Source organism: Chelmon rostratus, chromosome 17 (assembly GCF_017976325.1).
Source record: "Chelmon rostratus isolate fCheRos1 chromosome 17, fCheRos1.pri, whole genome shotgun sequence".
Lineage (NCBI taxonomy): Eukaryota > Metazoa > Chordata > Actinopteri > Chaetodontiformes > Chaetodontidae > Chelmon > Chelmon rostratus.
In genome coordinates this window covers 16,361,028-16,376,042 of record NC_055674.1, presented here as the reverse complement: position 1 = coordinate 16,376,042, position 15,015 = coordinate 16,361,028, and the positions used below count along the sequence as shown (strand labels likewise).

General features: G+C 45.7%; 1 protein-coding gene across 1 annotated transcript in view; it reads right to left on the bottom strand.

Moving 5' to 3' along the window:
* Window positions 1-10,586, bottom strand: part of myo15aa (myosin XVAa) — a 37,303-nt gene extending 26,717 nt beyond the window's left edge. The window contains exons 1-15 of the mRNA XM_041956474.1: window positions 10,504-10,586; window positions 10,071-10,134; window positions 9,823-9,932; window positions 9,392-9,466; window positions 7,163-7,253; window positions 6,636-6,739; window positions 6,438-6,501; window positions 6,246-6,359; window positions 5,975-6,136; window positions 5,572-5,685; window positions 1,937-1,995; window positions 1,072-1,195; window positions 787-882; window positions 525-656; window positions 277-402 (exon numbers count right to left, since the gene is read on the bottom strand). Coding sequence (XP_041812408.1) covers window positions 277-402; window positions 525-656; window positions 787-882; window positions 1,072-1,195; window positions 1,937-1,995; window positions 5,572-5,685; window positions 5,975-6,136; window positions 6,246-6,359; window positions 6,438-6,501; window positions 6,636-6,739; window positions 7,163-7,253; window positions 9,392-9,466; window positions 9,823-9,932; window positions 10,071-10,134; window positions 10,504-10,586 — 1,518 coding nt within the window. The remainder of the gene's footprint in view (window positions 1-276; window positions 403-524; window positions 657-786; window positions 883-1,071; window positions 1,196-1,936; window positions 1,996-5,571; window positions 5,686-5,974; window positions 6,137-6,245; window positions 6,360-6,437; window positions 6,502-6,635; window positions 6,740-7,162; window positions 7,254-9,391; window positions 9,467-9,822; window positions 9,933-10,070; window positions 10,135-10,503) is intronic.
* Between the last annotated feature and the right edge of the window lie 4,429 nt (window positions 10,587-15,015).

Here is a 15,015-nt window from a genome sequence, read left to right as displayed (position 1 = left end):
TATTCATCCTCTGGGGACCATGAATGTCGGGACACAGTTTCATGGAAATTAATGGAATAGTGGTCAAGATATTCAGTCTGAACTGGAGTAGCTGATGACTGACTGACCAGCAGGCAGGCAGACATTACCCTCTCTAGAGCAATGCTGCTATTAAACAGGAATATACTCATGGTACAGATCAATGACATTACTGACGTCAGTGAATCCAATAGATTATATTGACACCTGACGGGCCAATAGCACATTCTGTCATTCTGCCAATGAGGAGCTGTGTACCTGGTAGGTGACCCGGCCTGCAAAGTGCTTGATGGTGAACTCTGGGAGGGGCATCTTTGGCTTTAGATACAGCGGGTTGTGGCCATGGTGATAGTGACACTTTTGGAGGAAAGTGTGGTCTGTTGCCTGGCAACAAAGCAGCAGACTCTGAGCGACGTGCACAAAGTTTTAACATATTTAAAATAAAACAGATGTGTGAGGGTCTTCATGTTCTCCTGAGGTTTCTCCTGAGGTTTCTCCTGCCCCACCTGTGGGAAACAGCTCTGGTCGTCCAGAATCCTCAGTATCCCATGAGGCTTAGCGGCAATGAGGTCAATGCAGGGCTGGTTGTCAATGAATGGGATGTCCTGCCAGGGGATCTGTTCCCGGCTGTACTCCTCCTGCACAATGATCACAAACATTTATGTGTATTTTTTTAATGTTTATTTTGTGTATGCATTTCTGTTGTGAAGTGTGTGTGCATGTGTGTGTGAGTAATCCAGTGTCCCTGCAGGTGTGACGTCGGCTCACCTGTTCTTCCCTGAACACAATCCTGTTGAAGAAGAACTGCAGGTACTCGTTTGCATAATTAATGCAAAGCTGCTCGAAGCTGTTGAAGGCCAGATCCTGTTGTTCCCACACACACACACACACACACACACACACACACACACACACACACACACACAGCTGGTATTTCTTAATGGCTTATCTACTATTATTACTACTACTATTCTGCAGTCTTTCTGCTGTGTGACAGACAGCTGGTAAGATGCTGTTCATCCTGCACGAAGGAAAAAAAACACACTTGCTTACCTCAAATCCGTAAATGTCCAAGATGGAGATGGAGAGTGTGTGTTGGCGGGGGTACACCTGAGCGTTGATCCTCTCTGTTAACCAATGGAAAAGCAGCGAGTACAGGATCTTGGCAACAGCATCTCTGGAGAAAGATGTGTGTGAAAGACAGACAGGATGGAGAAGATGAGGAAGATGAGAAATTAAAAATGGTCCATACATAATTCACCATTATCTTTAAGGTGGTGTGAGAAATAATTAATTACAAATTATGAGGTAGGACAGGTTATTAAGGGCCATGTAAGAGCTCAGAGCTCAAGAGCTTTCATACCCTTCCTGTCCAGTGAAAACCACGTATCTCCAAATGTGCTGATTTTGAATGTGAATGTTTCCGATAAACTAAAGGATTAAGTGTTTATCTGTGGTTTGAGAAAACTCTCTTGAAGAAGAGAAAATGCATCGCCTGAAGCACGTGAAAAGCTGAGTCTTTACACTTGTACATGGTTCTCACAGGACAACGATGCTACAAACATATGATGATCTTATAGAATGTGATGCACTGCTGCAGATTAAACTACCCAACAGTGCACAAAGAAGTTAAAATGAGCTCAAACTTAAACATCTACAGCAGCAAACTGCAACATACACATTAATGAGGCAGTCATATTAATCCAAAAACATCATATTTAATAGTAAAACACTTACTGCGAATGAGTAATTTCACTTTTGATATTTTAAGGAAATCTTTCTTATAATATATACAAACTTATTAATGTGAAGGATCTGAATTCGTCCTTTCAGGAAGGTATTACATGTGAAAAACATCTGGAGGAAAAAATAATACATTTTCATGGAGTGCGTGTTGGGTATTGCAGTTGTCTCTCACCTGGCATCAACAGCACTCTCCACAGTCAATGGCGTGTAGATCTTGTCCCTCATTGTCTCCTGTGGAGGAGGCAGCAGTTATTGAGGCAAATAGTCTTATGAGGAGTAACCGGTGAACAACTGCAGCATCGCAACATCTTCCTGATAATCTAAGGCTGCTCAAATCTTGTTCCTGTTTGTTACGAACTGTTCGGAGACCTCCTTCACATCCTCAAACACAATGTCAAATGTTTTATCGCTTAAGCTTTACATGTTAATATTAATATTAATGTTGCCTGATGAGGCCTGGTTGAGCAGACTGGGCTTAAATGACAGCTCCCTCACCCTTCTCGTTTGCTGTTAGGGCGGGACAGTAGGCCTTTCTCCCACCTTTTGACAAATGACATCACTGATGGCTCTGTTGCATTCAAGCATCCCAGTAAGTAATGACGGTAATGAACATGAGCTCTGGTTCTTATGTTCACATCAGGGAAAGATAAATAAAACCCTTGAAAAATGTCGGTCCATCCTCGAGACATTTTAAGCTTCAGCTTCTTGCAAACCGAGACCTCAGCTCAGGCGCCATACGTCAGGTGCTGCAGGCTGCAGTCAGAGCTCATTGCCACATATTCTGTTACAGTCCAAAAAAACCTTTAAATGGATTGAAGTCGTCTTGTGTAGCTGAAGTGCAACAGAAGAGCAGGACACCATGACTGTAGGGTTAAATGTGGTGAATTACCAGAGGGGAGCCAGGGTGAAAAAAGGGTGTGGTTTCTGTTTTTGCTGAAGGGAGGGAAGTCTGATTTTTATTGTTTTTGTACTGGAGGATCTTTTCAGATTTTCCAACCCCTGATAGATATAAAGAGCTGCACAAAGCGCCTGTGCACAGTGACGGTGGTAACAGCTGTCCAGGTAGTATCTCTTGTTTTAAAAATAGAGTAGCTGGAATATTTAGGACGCACTAATCTATGTTAACCACCTTTTCATGTGCAATTTGTTGCATATTACGAACATGATTTTGTTATATTCTTGTTGGATATTAAGGCCGGTACAGTCCCTAAAGTGGGTACCTCATCATCAGTGCTCATCAGTGCCTTTTTTCTCCCACCATTTCTCTCTTTCCCCCGTCTTCTTTTGACCTTGCTGACATCCTCTTTGCTTCCCTCCTTCCACTTGTATTTACTCTCTTATTCATCGAGCGTCTGGGACGCGGAGTCTGATCGGATACAGAATGCTTTGAGACTTGAGACCTTGTCTTCCTTAAATGCACTAGATCATCACACTTAAATGCACACACACACACACACACACACACACACACACACACACACACACACACACACACACACACACACACACACACACCTCATCCAGCCAAAGGAAATGAGTGGATACGACCGACTCCTCTCCTGTTACATAGAAACCATAGGAACGGCTTTGTAGTTAGAAAATCAATTATACAAAAGGCTCATAGTGTGGTGTATAACAGCGTGTATGTGCAAAGGGCATAAGGTGCACCATGATACTTCTAATGTACTCCTCCTCGTCAGAAGCATCAAGCCCATCAGGACAACTGGAATCTGCTTTTTAAACCGGACACTAAACAGGATGTTTCTGGCACAGGGATATGACAGAATGTGGATTAGATAAAATATTTGCCAAGAGGACAAATAATTTGGGTGACTGAAGGTTTTTTCCCCCCAGGATTTACACTTTCCACTTCCACACACAGTGGATGGAGAACTAGAATAGTGTTTTTGTGGATGGTGTTTGCTGAGCCTGTTTCTTTCTTCTTTCTTGCTGTGTGTCACAGCTTCTGCATCCCTCTCTATACTGAGGGAGGTTGTAGACTGGTTCAAGGTTAATGTCTTTCAAGTGCTGCTCTTTTTTGTTTGTGTGAATCCTGTGGAAGAACAATGACAGCTCTGTGAATAACACCAGCGAACGCTGCCTGAAGTAAAGGAGTGTGGCGCGGCAATTCATTTTTCTTCATGTCCCCTAAAGATGTTTGGACGTGAGCCTCTTCAGCTCATTTACAGTAACAGACGAGACAAAACCCAGTGACAGCCAGATTTTTTTATTTCTTATTCTTTTGAATGTGTTTTCAAATGAGATCCTCAGATGTAAAAACACTTTGTGGGTACTCGCCACATACTCGTGTGTGAATTTGATGGATTTCTGCTCCAGACTTCAGTGGATTTGACATGAAGCCAATGACTACAGCCCATTCCTTTCTTTGTTTTGCCTACGGGATGGAGGGAACGCCCTGCCAGCTACACGAAGCAAGTCAAATAATCACATGGAAATATGAGCATGACGACGTGTCCTGCGAACTTGAAATCCTCAAGCAAATGAAAAGCGGTTTTGGACAAGAACTCTCACTGAAAAGGGTTGGTAGCATTAAAAAGTGCGGCTATCTATAAGAATATGAAGCAATCCAATATGACCGGCTGCAAACAATGGTAATAAAGAGATGCTTTCACCGCCTGAAGCATTACTCTACAAAATAACATCGCTCAATAGCGAGTGTGTGAAAACTGTATGTGTCTGTTTATGTCTGTATGTGTGTGCTAAAATGCTTGTTTGTGTCTTGTGTGGACGTGTGTGTAGACTGTAAGTGATGCGCCCAAATACTCAGTGTTGACATCCGTGGTTACATTGTGTTAATTGTTTTCTGAGGTCAGATTTGATTCGTGTTTCCAAACATAACGAATGAATGAGTGAATGAATGAATGATGGAGGTCAGAGGTTAGAGGTGAGACACCCGACAGGTAACTAAAATCCAAGGCACGTCGACACAGTGATGCGTAACGTAGGATGAAAGAGGTCTCAAAGCATATGATACTACAGCTAAAGCTCATTAATTACAAAAGGTGTAACACACTCATAACATATATTTGTTTTTCAGTGCAGGGAGAGGCTGCTGAACTGACAGCATGATGGGTCTATTACTTTACTTCTAAGTCGAATCATGTGATATTATGACTATGCAGTATTTATTATGATCATAATGGCTGTATTATATTGAATAAAATTAGAAAAACATTGCAAATTTTCAAATAAACTGCTGCTTCATCCCTGAGACGCCCCTAAACTCATTTAAAGTAGATTAAGAGCATTATTCAGCACCTTCCAACTGTGTGCAGAACAAAATATCTCTGATTTATCCTGACTCTGAATGGATTTGAAATACAGTGTATTTTACCAGTCTCCAGGAGGCAGATTCTCACTTACCAGGCAGAGGAGCATGTGGTGCTACAGTGAATAGTCTAATGGGGAAGAGTGGATGATTAGTTAAAAGCAAGATAGCCAATGCCCCACAATCCTCTGATGTGTAGAGAGATGCAGCTAGGCTGGAAAAGGTCTTATAAAGTCAGCTATTTGTAAAAGTGTCAGTGACAGCAGTTCGCCTCTTTGTATGGGATCAAGGTGTGTGTCCTTTGTTCTTCATGTGGGTGAACGACACCTAAGGGCGACGCAGCCCCTTTAATGTCAGTGCATGTGTGTGAGAGAGACGCTGGTGTGATGCCAAGTCACTGTACCTGCCCGTCAACAAGAGGTCAAACTCAACTGCAGATGCACTGAGAGTGACTGACAACAGAGCAAACAACCACCCAATTCAAGAATGACAAGGATTCAAAGCTTTTTGATACTGACTGTGACTTTGTAGGTGATGGCTTTCTGAAGTCCCTCTGGAGAGATCTGCAGCAGCTCGGCCACCACTCTGATCTCCTGAGCGCTCACCACCGACGCCACCTCCTGGCCATCAGCCTGTCATGCAGCAAGGGAAGAAAAAGAAAAAACACTAAATTTGTTTTGCTTAAAATCATCCTATTTAAGTGCTTATTATTGTCATTGGTTTTTACACATCATCCTTGTGAAGTTTGGTTCATTTCTCATTTTTAGTTCATTATATTGTACGAAAACAGTACCAAAAATATATGCTGCATATCAGATATATATGTTCTTTTTTGAATTGCCTGATCTGTTTCTAACTAAGTGGTATTAATAACAAAAATAAAAACGAAAAAAGAAAGAAAGATCACTTTGGAAACACTACCTCATGTCTCTGAAAGTAGACGTTGCCCAGGTGCAGTATGGAAGAAAGCACTCTAAAGATGGCAGACTGGTCTTCAGGGGTGAAGCGGAGGATCTCCATGGCAGCAAGCAGACGCAGGAAGTCATCTGCATCATTCTTCCCTGTTATCCCACAATCCCCTCCCTGTGTGGAGAGAGAGAGAGAGAGAGAGGGGGGGCTTGCAGGTGTGGTCTGCAACTCCACATGACATTCCTGGAGAGGCTGATGAATACGCCTTGCTGTGTCTTTCTACCTGGTTGAGGTAATAGTAGGTCTCAGCCTCTTGTAGATACAAAGCCTGCTTCTGCTGCGAGGGAAGACCTGCCAGCATCTCGTAGAAGATGTGATAGTTCCTCTCATCTTTGGCCTGAGGGGGAAACACACATTTAAGACGTTCATATACAGAAAAGTCGACGACGTGTGCGTGCGTGCGTGTGTGTGTCACCTGGAAGACGATACGGGACTTTTCCAGCAGATACTGAGAGGTTATGGCACCACTGATCACACCACTGGACAGAGGGAGAGCAAACAAGAAAAGACAAATTAGATTTGAAAATTATAACAATAATATTAACAATAAACTTTATTAAAACACAGCTACAAAAGAGAAAGTCAGATGAAGTCAGATTCATGTCATACTCACTCCTCCAGAAAGACCTCTATGTATTTCCCGAAGCGACTGGAATTATCGTTCCGTACAGTTTTGGCATTTCCAAAAGATTCCAGCAGAGGAGCCGCCTCGAGGATCTACCAAACACGCAGTGAATCAACAACCTCTATCAGCCGGGTGACAAACATGCTGAAAATATCTGACAGAAACAGCTGGTCTAGAGCGTACATGTCCACTGTATTCTAGGCTTGCCTAAAACAAAGTAGCAAGACATAATTAAAATGTTGATTCTGTGAATGCAAAACATTTGTGAATTCAGATCCTGATCAATCAGGTAGGTGATGGGACAGATTGACAGCAAAACACAGCAACCTGCTATTCTAATGGCTATATGTGAAGATGAGGTGTAAAATGTAAAGCACAAGCCATGCAGGGAACCCCGCTACCTCAATCTGCACCAGGAGGAGCCAGAGACATGGAAGAAAAGACGCACAGAGACGTTAGTCATCCTTGTGTGTGTGTGTGTGTGTGTGCGTGTGTGTGTGTGTGCATGCGCATACCTGTTGCGCAAGATTGCACTTGTGATCTATTGCTGCTAGGTAGCGAAGGACTAGTTTGGTGGCCTCTGTTTTCCCAGATCCGCTCTCCCCACTGAAACACAGTGAAATATAAACTATTAAAAGATAAAATATGAACTGTTTTTGTTCAAGAGCTTGACTACAGCTACAAGAGCTACACTTTAAATCATCCAAAACCAACTCAAACAAGAAGTTATGAGGAAAAAAAGGATGCATTGTCCAGTAGTGACAGTGAGGAGGCCTGTTATTCTGTACATCCCTCACTACAGTTATGCAGAATTCAGACTCATTGTGTTGAAACAGAAGCTCTGTGGCCTCTTGTGCACACAGAGAAACAGACCAATTGTGGGCTTGTGAAAGTCACAGTGTGTACTCTCTGCGCAGAGAGTACACACTGTGATAAACAGGATGGATATATACTGTATCTGAAACATGACTCATCATTAATAACATGTTAAATAAAACACAAAAGAAGTAAACAGCCCATATGTTGTATGTTAAGGCTTTAAGTTTTGATGTGTTCAGTTTTGCAGTTTTGACTGAGCTATTGTTGCAGGTTTAAATGATCTAAATCATATGAATGATATTGTTTATCCTGCTGTATTATTAAATTTCAAGTTTCAGATTTAAGTATAAAAAAACGTACTGCATCTGTCAGATGTTTATTCTAAACTTTAATATGCAAACACATGCATGCATCCAGGATAGCCCCCTACTGAAAATACGATCCTACACTCATCTTTTGAAAGCTTTATTGGAGGAGAACAACGTAATGAATAAACAGGCAAATGAGGAAATTTTACAGCACATGTCATTTCCGACACTTTTACACACTAATGATAAGATCAGCCACCCGCATGAAATGAACTATTTCGGCTCATCAGTCACACTGGTTGCGTGAAATAAAAAACTCCTACAACATAAAGTAGAAAACATTCAAATGCATTTAAGCATCACAGCTACACACAAAATTATGACCCAACTTTGTGTTGTTGTCTCATTCAGATCAACACGTAAAACGACAAGGGCAGAAAACTTGTACTATCTACACTTTTTGGACAAAACTAATGCTGGCATTTAGCATTCTTTAATGGTAAGTAGGACCAGCTTTCTCAGTTTCCATACTGGGCTGTGATAATCCGTTTGCTAAAAGGTAAAGTAGTGGAAAATCCAGTCACTTTGATGGCAAAGCCGAGGAGTGAACATTATCCGCACTTTGAGCACCAGTACACCCGGCTTTTATTAATCACTTAGAGCGTCCATTATTTGATCCTTCTCACCTCCCCACTGGTGCTGGTGGAGTGTTCGACTTAATTGGCTAAGTGATGTGAGGCCAGGCTAATCTTGCATTCGCCAAGGCACACGCTCGTGCTTCACCACTGCCAACAGCTTAGCGCTAAATACTACAATTATGTCAGCTCGGCCAAGGGGGGGATGAGGTGTATGTGTGTGTTGCCCTGTGTGTGTGCGTGTGTGTGTGTATGTAGGGACACCAGCACCTTGACCACATTCCAGCGTAAGGTTTCAGCTCAACGGCTGGTTAGCTAAAAACCGGGCCATTACTGGTCACTGTACACCAGACCGCAGTTACCCCTTCACACGCACCCGGTGACTCGCACACAAACACAGGTTTTGCACACATGCACTTGGACACGCAAACCTCTGAAAGATAATCTGCTCCTGGCCCAGACCCGGCTGGGCTTTCCTTACAGGTGTCTCCTTCCGAACATGGCTAGAGTGTTCCAGGTGTGTGCACGCGTGGGCGTTTGTGTATTTCCTATGATTGTTTCTGTGTGCGAGTGTGTGGAGCTTCTGTGTATGTGTTTGCTTTTACATCTGAGTTAGACGGAAATGAGCTGAGTGTGTGTGTGTGTTTGTGTGTGGAGATGAGCTTTGACACGGAGCGAGACGCCTGTGACGGATAGATGGAGTCCGAGAGGAGTGAAGGAGGCTCTGTCTTAAGTTTGCTGGCCAGAAAACCACAGACAGACACTCATGAATTTACAAACACTAATCCAGCTGGAGATGGAAACCTCACTGTCCAAGAAGCTTCATGCACACTGTCTTTATCAGCGTTAAACCATTACTAAACCATGGAGGGTTACTAATGACATGCAACAAAAATATCTGCATTTTTCAAGACTTTATTATCAATAAAAAACCTTTGTCTACATCAGGTGTAATGTCTGGTCAATGTCTAGAGACTCTTACCTGATTATTATGACCTGGTTGTGTTTGGCATCCATCATTTTGGAATAAGCAGCATTTGCTATGGCAAACAAATGCCTGGAGGAGAAAGACAGTCTGCTGTTAAATATCTAAAGAGATGAAAGCAATGAACTCAAACCAAAATACTCTTCAACACTATTTTATATTCAAATCTTCAGTTTTTCTAACCTTATTTTCCCATTCCTGCCTGCTTTCTTTTAAAAAATCATCTTCCTTTTTATCTTTTATTCTTCTTTCAGTGCAATCAAAATAGAGCAAGATCATTAGTAATAATTTATAGTACAGATGAAATTCAATATAGCAAATTGTTCTACTCTGCTGTGTTTTTTAAATATGAGGATACTGACTACTCTAGCTTGAAATAGTTTGTGTCTGTTTACTGTCCATGCAGTTTGAGGGTGAACGTCACTTACGGAGGGTTCTCTCCCAGAGCACAACCCTTGTACAGCAGCACCATGTCCGTCCCATAGATGTTGTACATCTTATAGGGGTTTACAGACACCAGAATACTACCTATGTATGTCTGAAAGACAGAGAGAGGAGAAAATAAAAAAGTTTTGTAAAATCAACACACAAACGCAAAATAAAGTGATCTGACTTTAGATTTATAGGTTCAAGACATTTTGTGGGTGGTTGTATGTTGGATTTGTGTGATACTTGCATAAATAAGCTCCCGCTCAGATCTGGTCCTTAGGTTCAGCAGAACGGCCCCTTCATGCATCTCCCTAGAGACAAGCATGCTGTTTCAGTAAAACGTAGACCTTCCCAACTCACCCCACCATCTAGATCACATCAGCACTGTGGTGATTGGTCTTAAGGCATGTTGCACCAGTGCAACAATACACTTTTCAGCTTCAAGAACCCATCCTGAATCTTGCAACCCATCATATTTTTGATGCTTCAAAACCAGCCGTTGGTGTGTAAGCCCACTTGGCGTTATGTTAAAGTTAAATAGTTAAATATGACTGCAGTTTATTACTTAAATCATGACAAACCACTGTGTTCAAGTGCTTTGAGCATGACTTTTACTTGTGATTGTAGGTCTCAGTCTCAACGAACAGTTGACTCAGGTATGTGTATGAGCTTTTACTTACTCTAGCTGTGTCATATCCTCCACTCCGTCTTCCTCTCGTTGCTCTCGCTGAGCCACAGTGGGCAGGCTTCTGATTGAGTACATCTAAAACAAGCACACACACACTCAGACATCTGGTCTGATACATGCACACATTCACATGGAAATCATTCTAATCTTGATCGTAACCAGAGTCCCCTCACTGACCAGAGAAATGTGCTTTACACATTTTATATTATTTGTTCATTGTGTCATCATCTGCTTATATTCATTCATATATTCTGCTCTTTCGAAACCATCAGCACGTCATTGAGTTATCCAAATAAGCAATCTTAAATTCTAGGTTTCACAGCATCACACCAAACTGCATCAGCTGCCAACTTCTATGTATGTTGGAGTCATATATCCAAATGTTTACCTTGTCAAACCAGTTCCCCTGTGGTTCCCCCTCCCTGCTGAGATTCCACTCCCCTTGTTCATGTCCCATTTGTCCCTGTCCCATCCGGCTTTGGGGGTCCAGCAGCTCCCCATCTCTATACATGGACCACTTATTGAGGTTCTGCACTGTTCCATGAGGCAGTACCCTCTCTGCACCCCACACGTCCACATCTTGCTGCATTCCCAAACGTTCAGCTCCAGGGCCCTGTGCCCAGTGCTGTTCTGGTCCAGATCCCTGGACCTGGGGTGACACTACAGCATATGAGGGTAGGCGGAAAGAGGCCCCCCGGAGGTGAGCATTCTGCAGGGCACCGGAGAGGTTAAGTGAGCGAGGTTCTGGGGTGCTAGGGGCACCAAGCCGTGCCATGATATTACCATCGGGAAGACGGTACTTTGCCCCACGAAGGTTTGGGTTCTTTGATAGCGCATTAGACAGGTCAAGGGTTTTGGGTGCAGTCGGCTGAGAGTGGGTCATCAGAGTTCCGTCTGGCAAACGGTAGGTGGCAGATCGGAGATTCTGGTTGCGGAGAGCACTGGAAAGATCAAGGGAGCGTGACTCAGAGGTATCAACAGAACCTGGCTGCTTAAAAAGTGATGTGTCTGGGAGTCTGTAGGAGGCACCACGGATGCCGGTGTTCAGCATGGCACCAGAAAGGAGAGGAGAGGTGGGAGCTTGGGGTTGGTTCCGGGAAAACAATGCTGATCCATCTGGGAGCTGAAACTTTGCCTTACGCAGGTTAGCATTCATCAGTGCACTGGATAGCCCTGGTGATGATACTGCACTCTCAGAATTTTGTGTGTCATCTCCCGGGCGTGTTAGAATTGAATCTGGTAATCTATAAGAGCCCTTATGAACGTTACGATTGAGAAGAGCAGTGGAGAGCATAGAAGAGGACGGGGTGACGGGCTCAGGTGCTGGCTCATTTCTTGTAACCAAAGTTCCATCTGGCAGCCTGTATGTGGCTTTACGTACATTGGGGTTCAACAGCGCAGAGGAAAGCATAGGTGAGGAAGAGGAGGGTGCAGGTGTGGGCTCTGTCCTCGTTACAAGAGTGCCATCAGGCAAGCGATACGTGGCCTGTCGTAAACTTGGATTGAGCAAGGCAGAGGACAGCATAGAGGATGAGAGGGGTGATGGACCTGAGGAAGCTTCAGCAGGTTCAGTTCTGGTGACCAATGAGCCATCAGGTAGTCGATATGTGGCTTGGCGAAGGCTTGGGTTCTGTAGGGCATTGGAGAGCATAGAGGGTGACAGCCTCCCACCACCACCTCCACCATCAGCAGTGACAGGAGGCTCAACAGGGCCCCGGGACATTGTCAAGGTGCCACCTGGAAGCCTGAACATGGACCCCTGGATTTGGGCGGTCCGAAGTCCACCAGAGAGAAGAGAGGAGGTGCCTCTGATAGTCCCTTGTTGAGGTGCAGTGGGAGGTGGGGCGGGAGAGACAGGAGACATGGGGGAGAGGTGTCGCTGAAGGGGTGAGGCAAAAGAGGCATTACGTAGCTGGGAGGTAAGCATAGCAGAAGACAAATGTGGAGAGGAGGGTACAGAGGGGGCAGGAAGGGCTGCTGCTTGAGGGGGTGAGAGGACATTTGTGTAAAGGTTGGCATTGCGTTGTAGAGGAGACGTGTAGGAGGCACTGCGCAGGTGGGAGTTCTGCATCAATGCATTGGATAAACCAGGAGTGGCATACTGGCTCACCTCGTGGCTGACCTGTACATCAGCTGACATCACTTCCTGTCCACCAGGTACGGGGGAAGGGCTTCTCTGTAAAGGTGTGGTGATGCTGGCATTCTGTAGATAAGGGTTCTGCAGCCTGCGTCCAAGATAAGGTGATGAGGGTGCAGGCTGAGGGAGGTTTTGAGCGTAGACTTCCTGTGTTTGAGGGAAGGAGTGTCTCTCTAAAGCAGAAGAGTAAGCAGCGGTGGAGTAAGGGATGGAGGAAGGAAGAGGAGAGGGAGGAAAGGGAGCACCTACAACCTGAGGGTGTGGTAAAGCATTTGTAAGCATTGGGGAAGGGCCTGGCTCCATCATTGTGTAGTCATACTGGGTGATACTATGAGATGGTGGGAGAGTACCAGGAGGAAGACCTGGCTGAGGGACTGGAGGATGAAAAGATGGACCTGGACTGTGTGGACTCATAGCCCTGTGGGGTAAAGGGGACGGCAGGTGGGACATATGGTGCATGGGGGAGGCTGAACGGGAGGGCAGAGGAGATGGATGCTGCGGTGGTTGTGGAGATGGAGGTCTACTCTGCAGTCTGCGCACTGATGGCTGGGGGGAAAGGGGACCACTCTGTTTCAGAGATAGCTGTGGCGAAAGAGGAGGTACTGGGGGAGGTGCTCTGAACGACTGCCTAGACTGAAGAGAGGGCTGGGTTCTGGGCATACGGACTAGTGGCTGGCCCCTACCTACAGGTCTGTGGAAGCCTCCTTGGGGAGTACCAATTCGCTTTGACTCCCTTAACCCTGCAGGCCGGGAGCCTGTCCTGGCTAACATAGGTGTTCCAGCTATGCCTCCTATCTGCCCTGAGGGAGGGGCTGGGCCACTGTGGATAGAGGATCTGAATGGGGCTACATGCTGAGTGACAGGGGGTCCATGCCTACTGCGTCTCTGTAAGTATGGGTTAGCTGGGGAGGGTTTTACAGCCCCCATGGGCACGTGACTTCGACCCCCAGCCCCACCTCTCAGCCTGCGAGTAGAGGACCGGGTGGGGAGGGGGCGACTACTGATACGTGATGGGGAAGGGGAGGGAGGACGATGGGGGGAGGTGGGCCGGAAAGTATGGGGGGGGGACTGAGACCTGTCAGGTAGAGGTGGGCTCCGTCTTTGTGGGGATGGGAGGGGTGGAGAGGGGGAACGCCTCATTTTGGATGTTTGTTTTCTACCTTTGAACAAATGTGGTCTGGTAGATGGCAGAGGCACTGCATCTGGAGGGGGTTGCTGTCTAAAAGATAGTCTGGGGGAAGGTGGTGGACTTGCTCTCTTCCTTAGTGATCCTCGGGGTGAAGCTAGCGGGCTAGAAAGTGGAGATTGGGGTCGGACGGTTGATGGAGCCCTACGCAACCCAATACCTCCCCGTCCCCTTGTAAGGGATGGCTGAGTTCTCACTGACATCCCTCTCCTTTGGCTTGGCAGAGGAGGAGGTGGACTGGGTGGTCTCCGCCTGTCAAGCATGGAGGTCGCCCTTTGGCCTGTCACTGAGGCCCGGTGAGCAGGCCCTCTCCTGGTTAAGCGAGGTGAGAGGTAGGGGTCTTGCTGGATGCTTGTTTGGAAGTCCATGTGATGTGGTGAGAGGTGGGGTGAAGGAGGTGCCATTGCCCTAGCTGATCCTGGCCTCAGTGACAGCTGTGGGGATGGATAGGGACTCATTCGCCTCACTGGCCTGGGTGAGGCCACTGGTGAATGCAGCGGTGAATGCATTAGTGGAGGCATCGATGGCTGCATTGGTAGGCCCATTGGTGGCATCTGCCCCATCTGGACCATTTGTGGGTCTTGGGGGAGGGATGGAGAAGGGAAAAATTGACTGGGAGAAACAGAGAAAGGAGGCTGAGCAGGCTGAGGGAGAGAAACATGCTCCTGTTGAATGATCATAGCTGTTGGTGAGGGAGCTTGTCTTGGAAGAATGGGGATTTGTTGTTGGTCCATGACTGTGGGGTAAAGGGGCTGGGCAGGAAAGTGTGTCGGAAAGGGCTGCTCATGGATATCTGACACCATTTCCATATTGTTGAGGGCAAGAGCTGGGGAGGGTGGAGGATACATTGGGGAGGAGGGATAATGAGGAGGAGGAGGTGGTGGCAGGGTTTCCACATCTAGTCTGTCTTTTCCAAATAGCCTCACCTGGGGCCTGGGAACCCTAAACTGCTCTGCTGAAAATGGCTCAGCGAGGGGGTAGGACAGCTGCTCCTGTCCATACAGCTGTCCTGCCTCAGCAGGATCCAGCCCAGCCTCCATATAGAAAGGTTGCTGATAGGGGTTATAAATAGCAGCAGGGTCTGTATATCCCAGCATTGGGTCATTATATAGGTCTGCAACAACATCATAACCTCCACTCATCACGCCATACGGGTCTGACATTCCATAATTATAACCCAT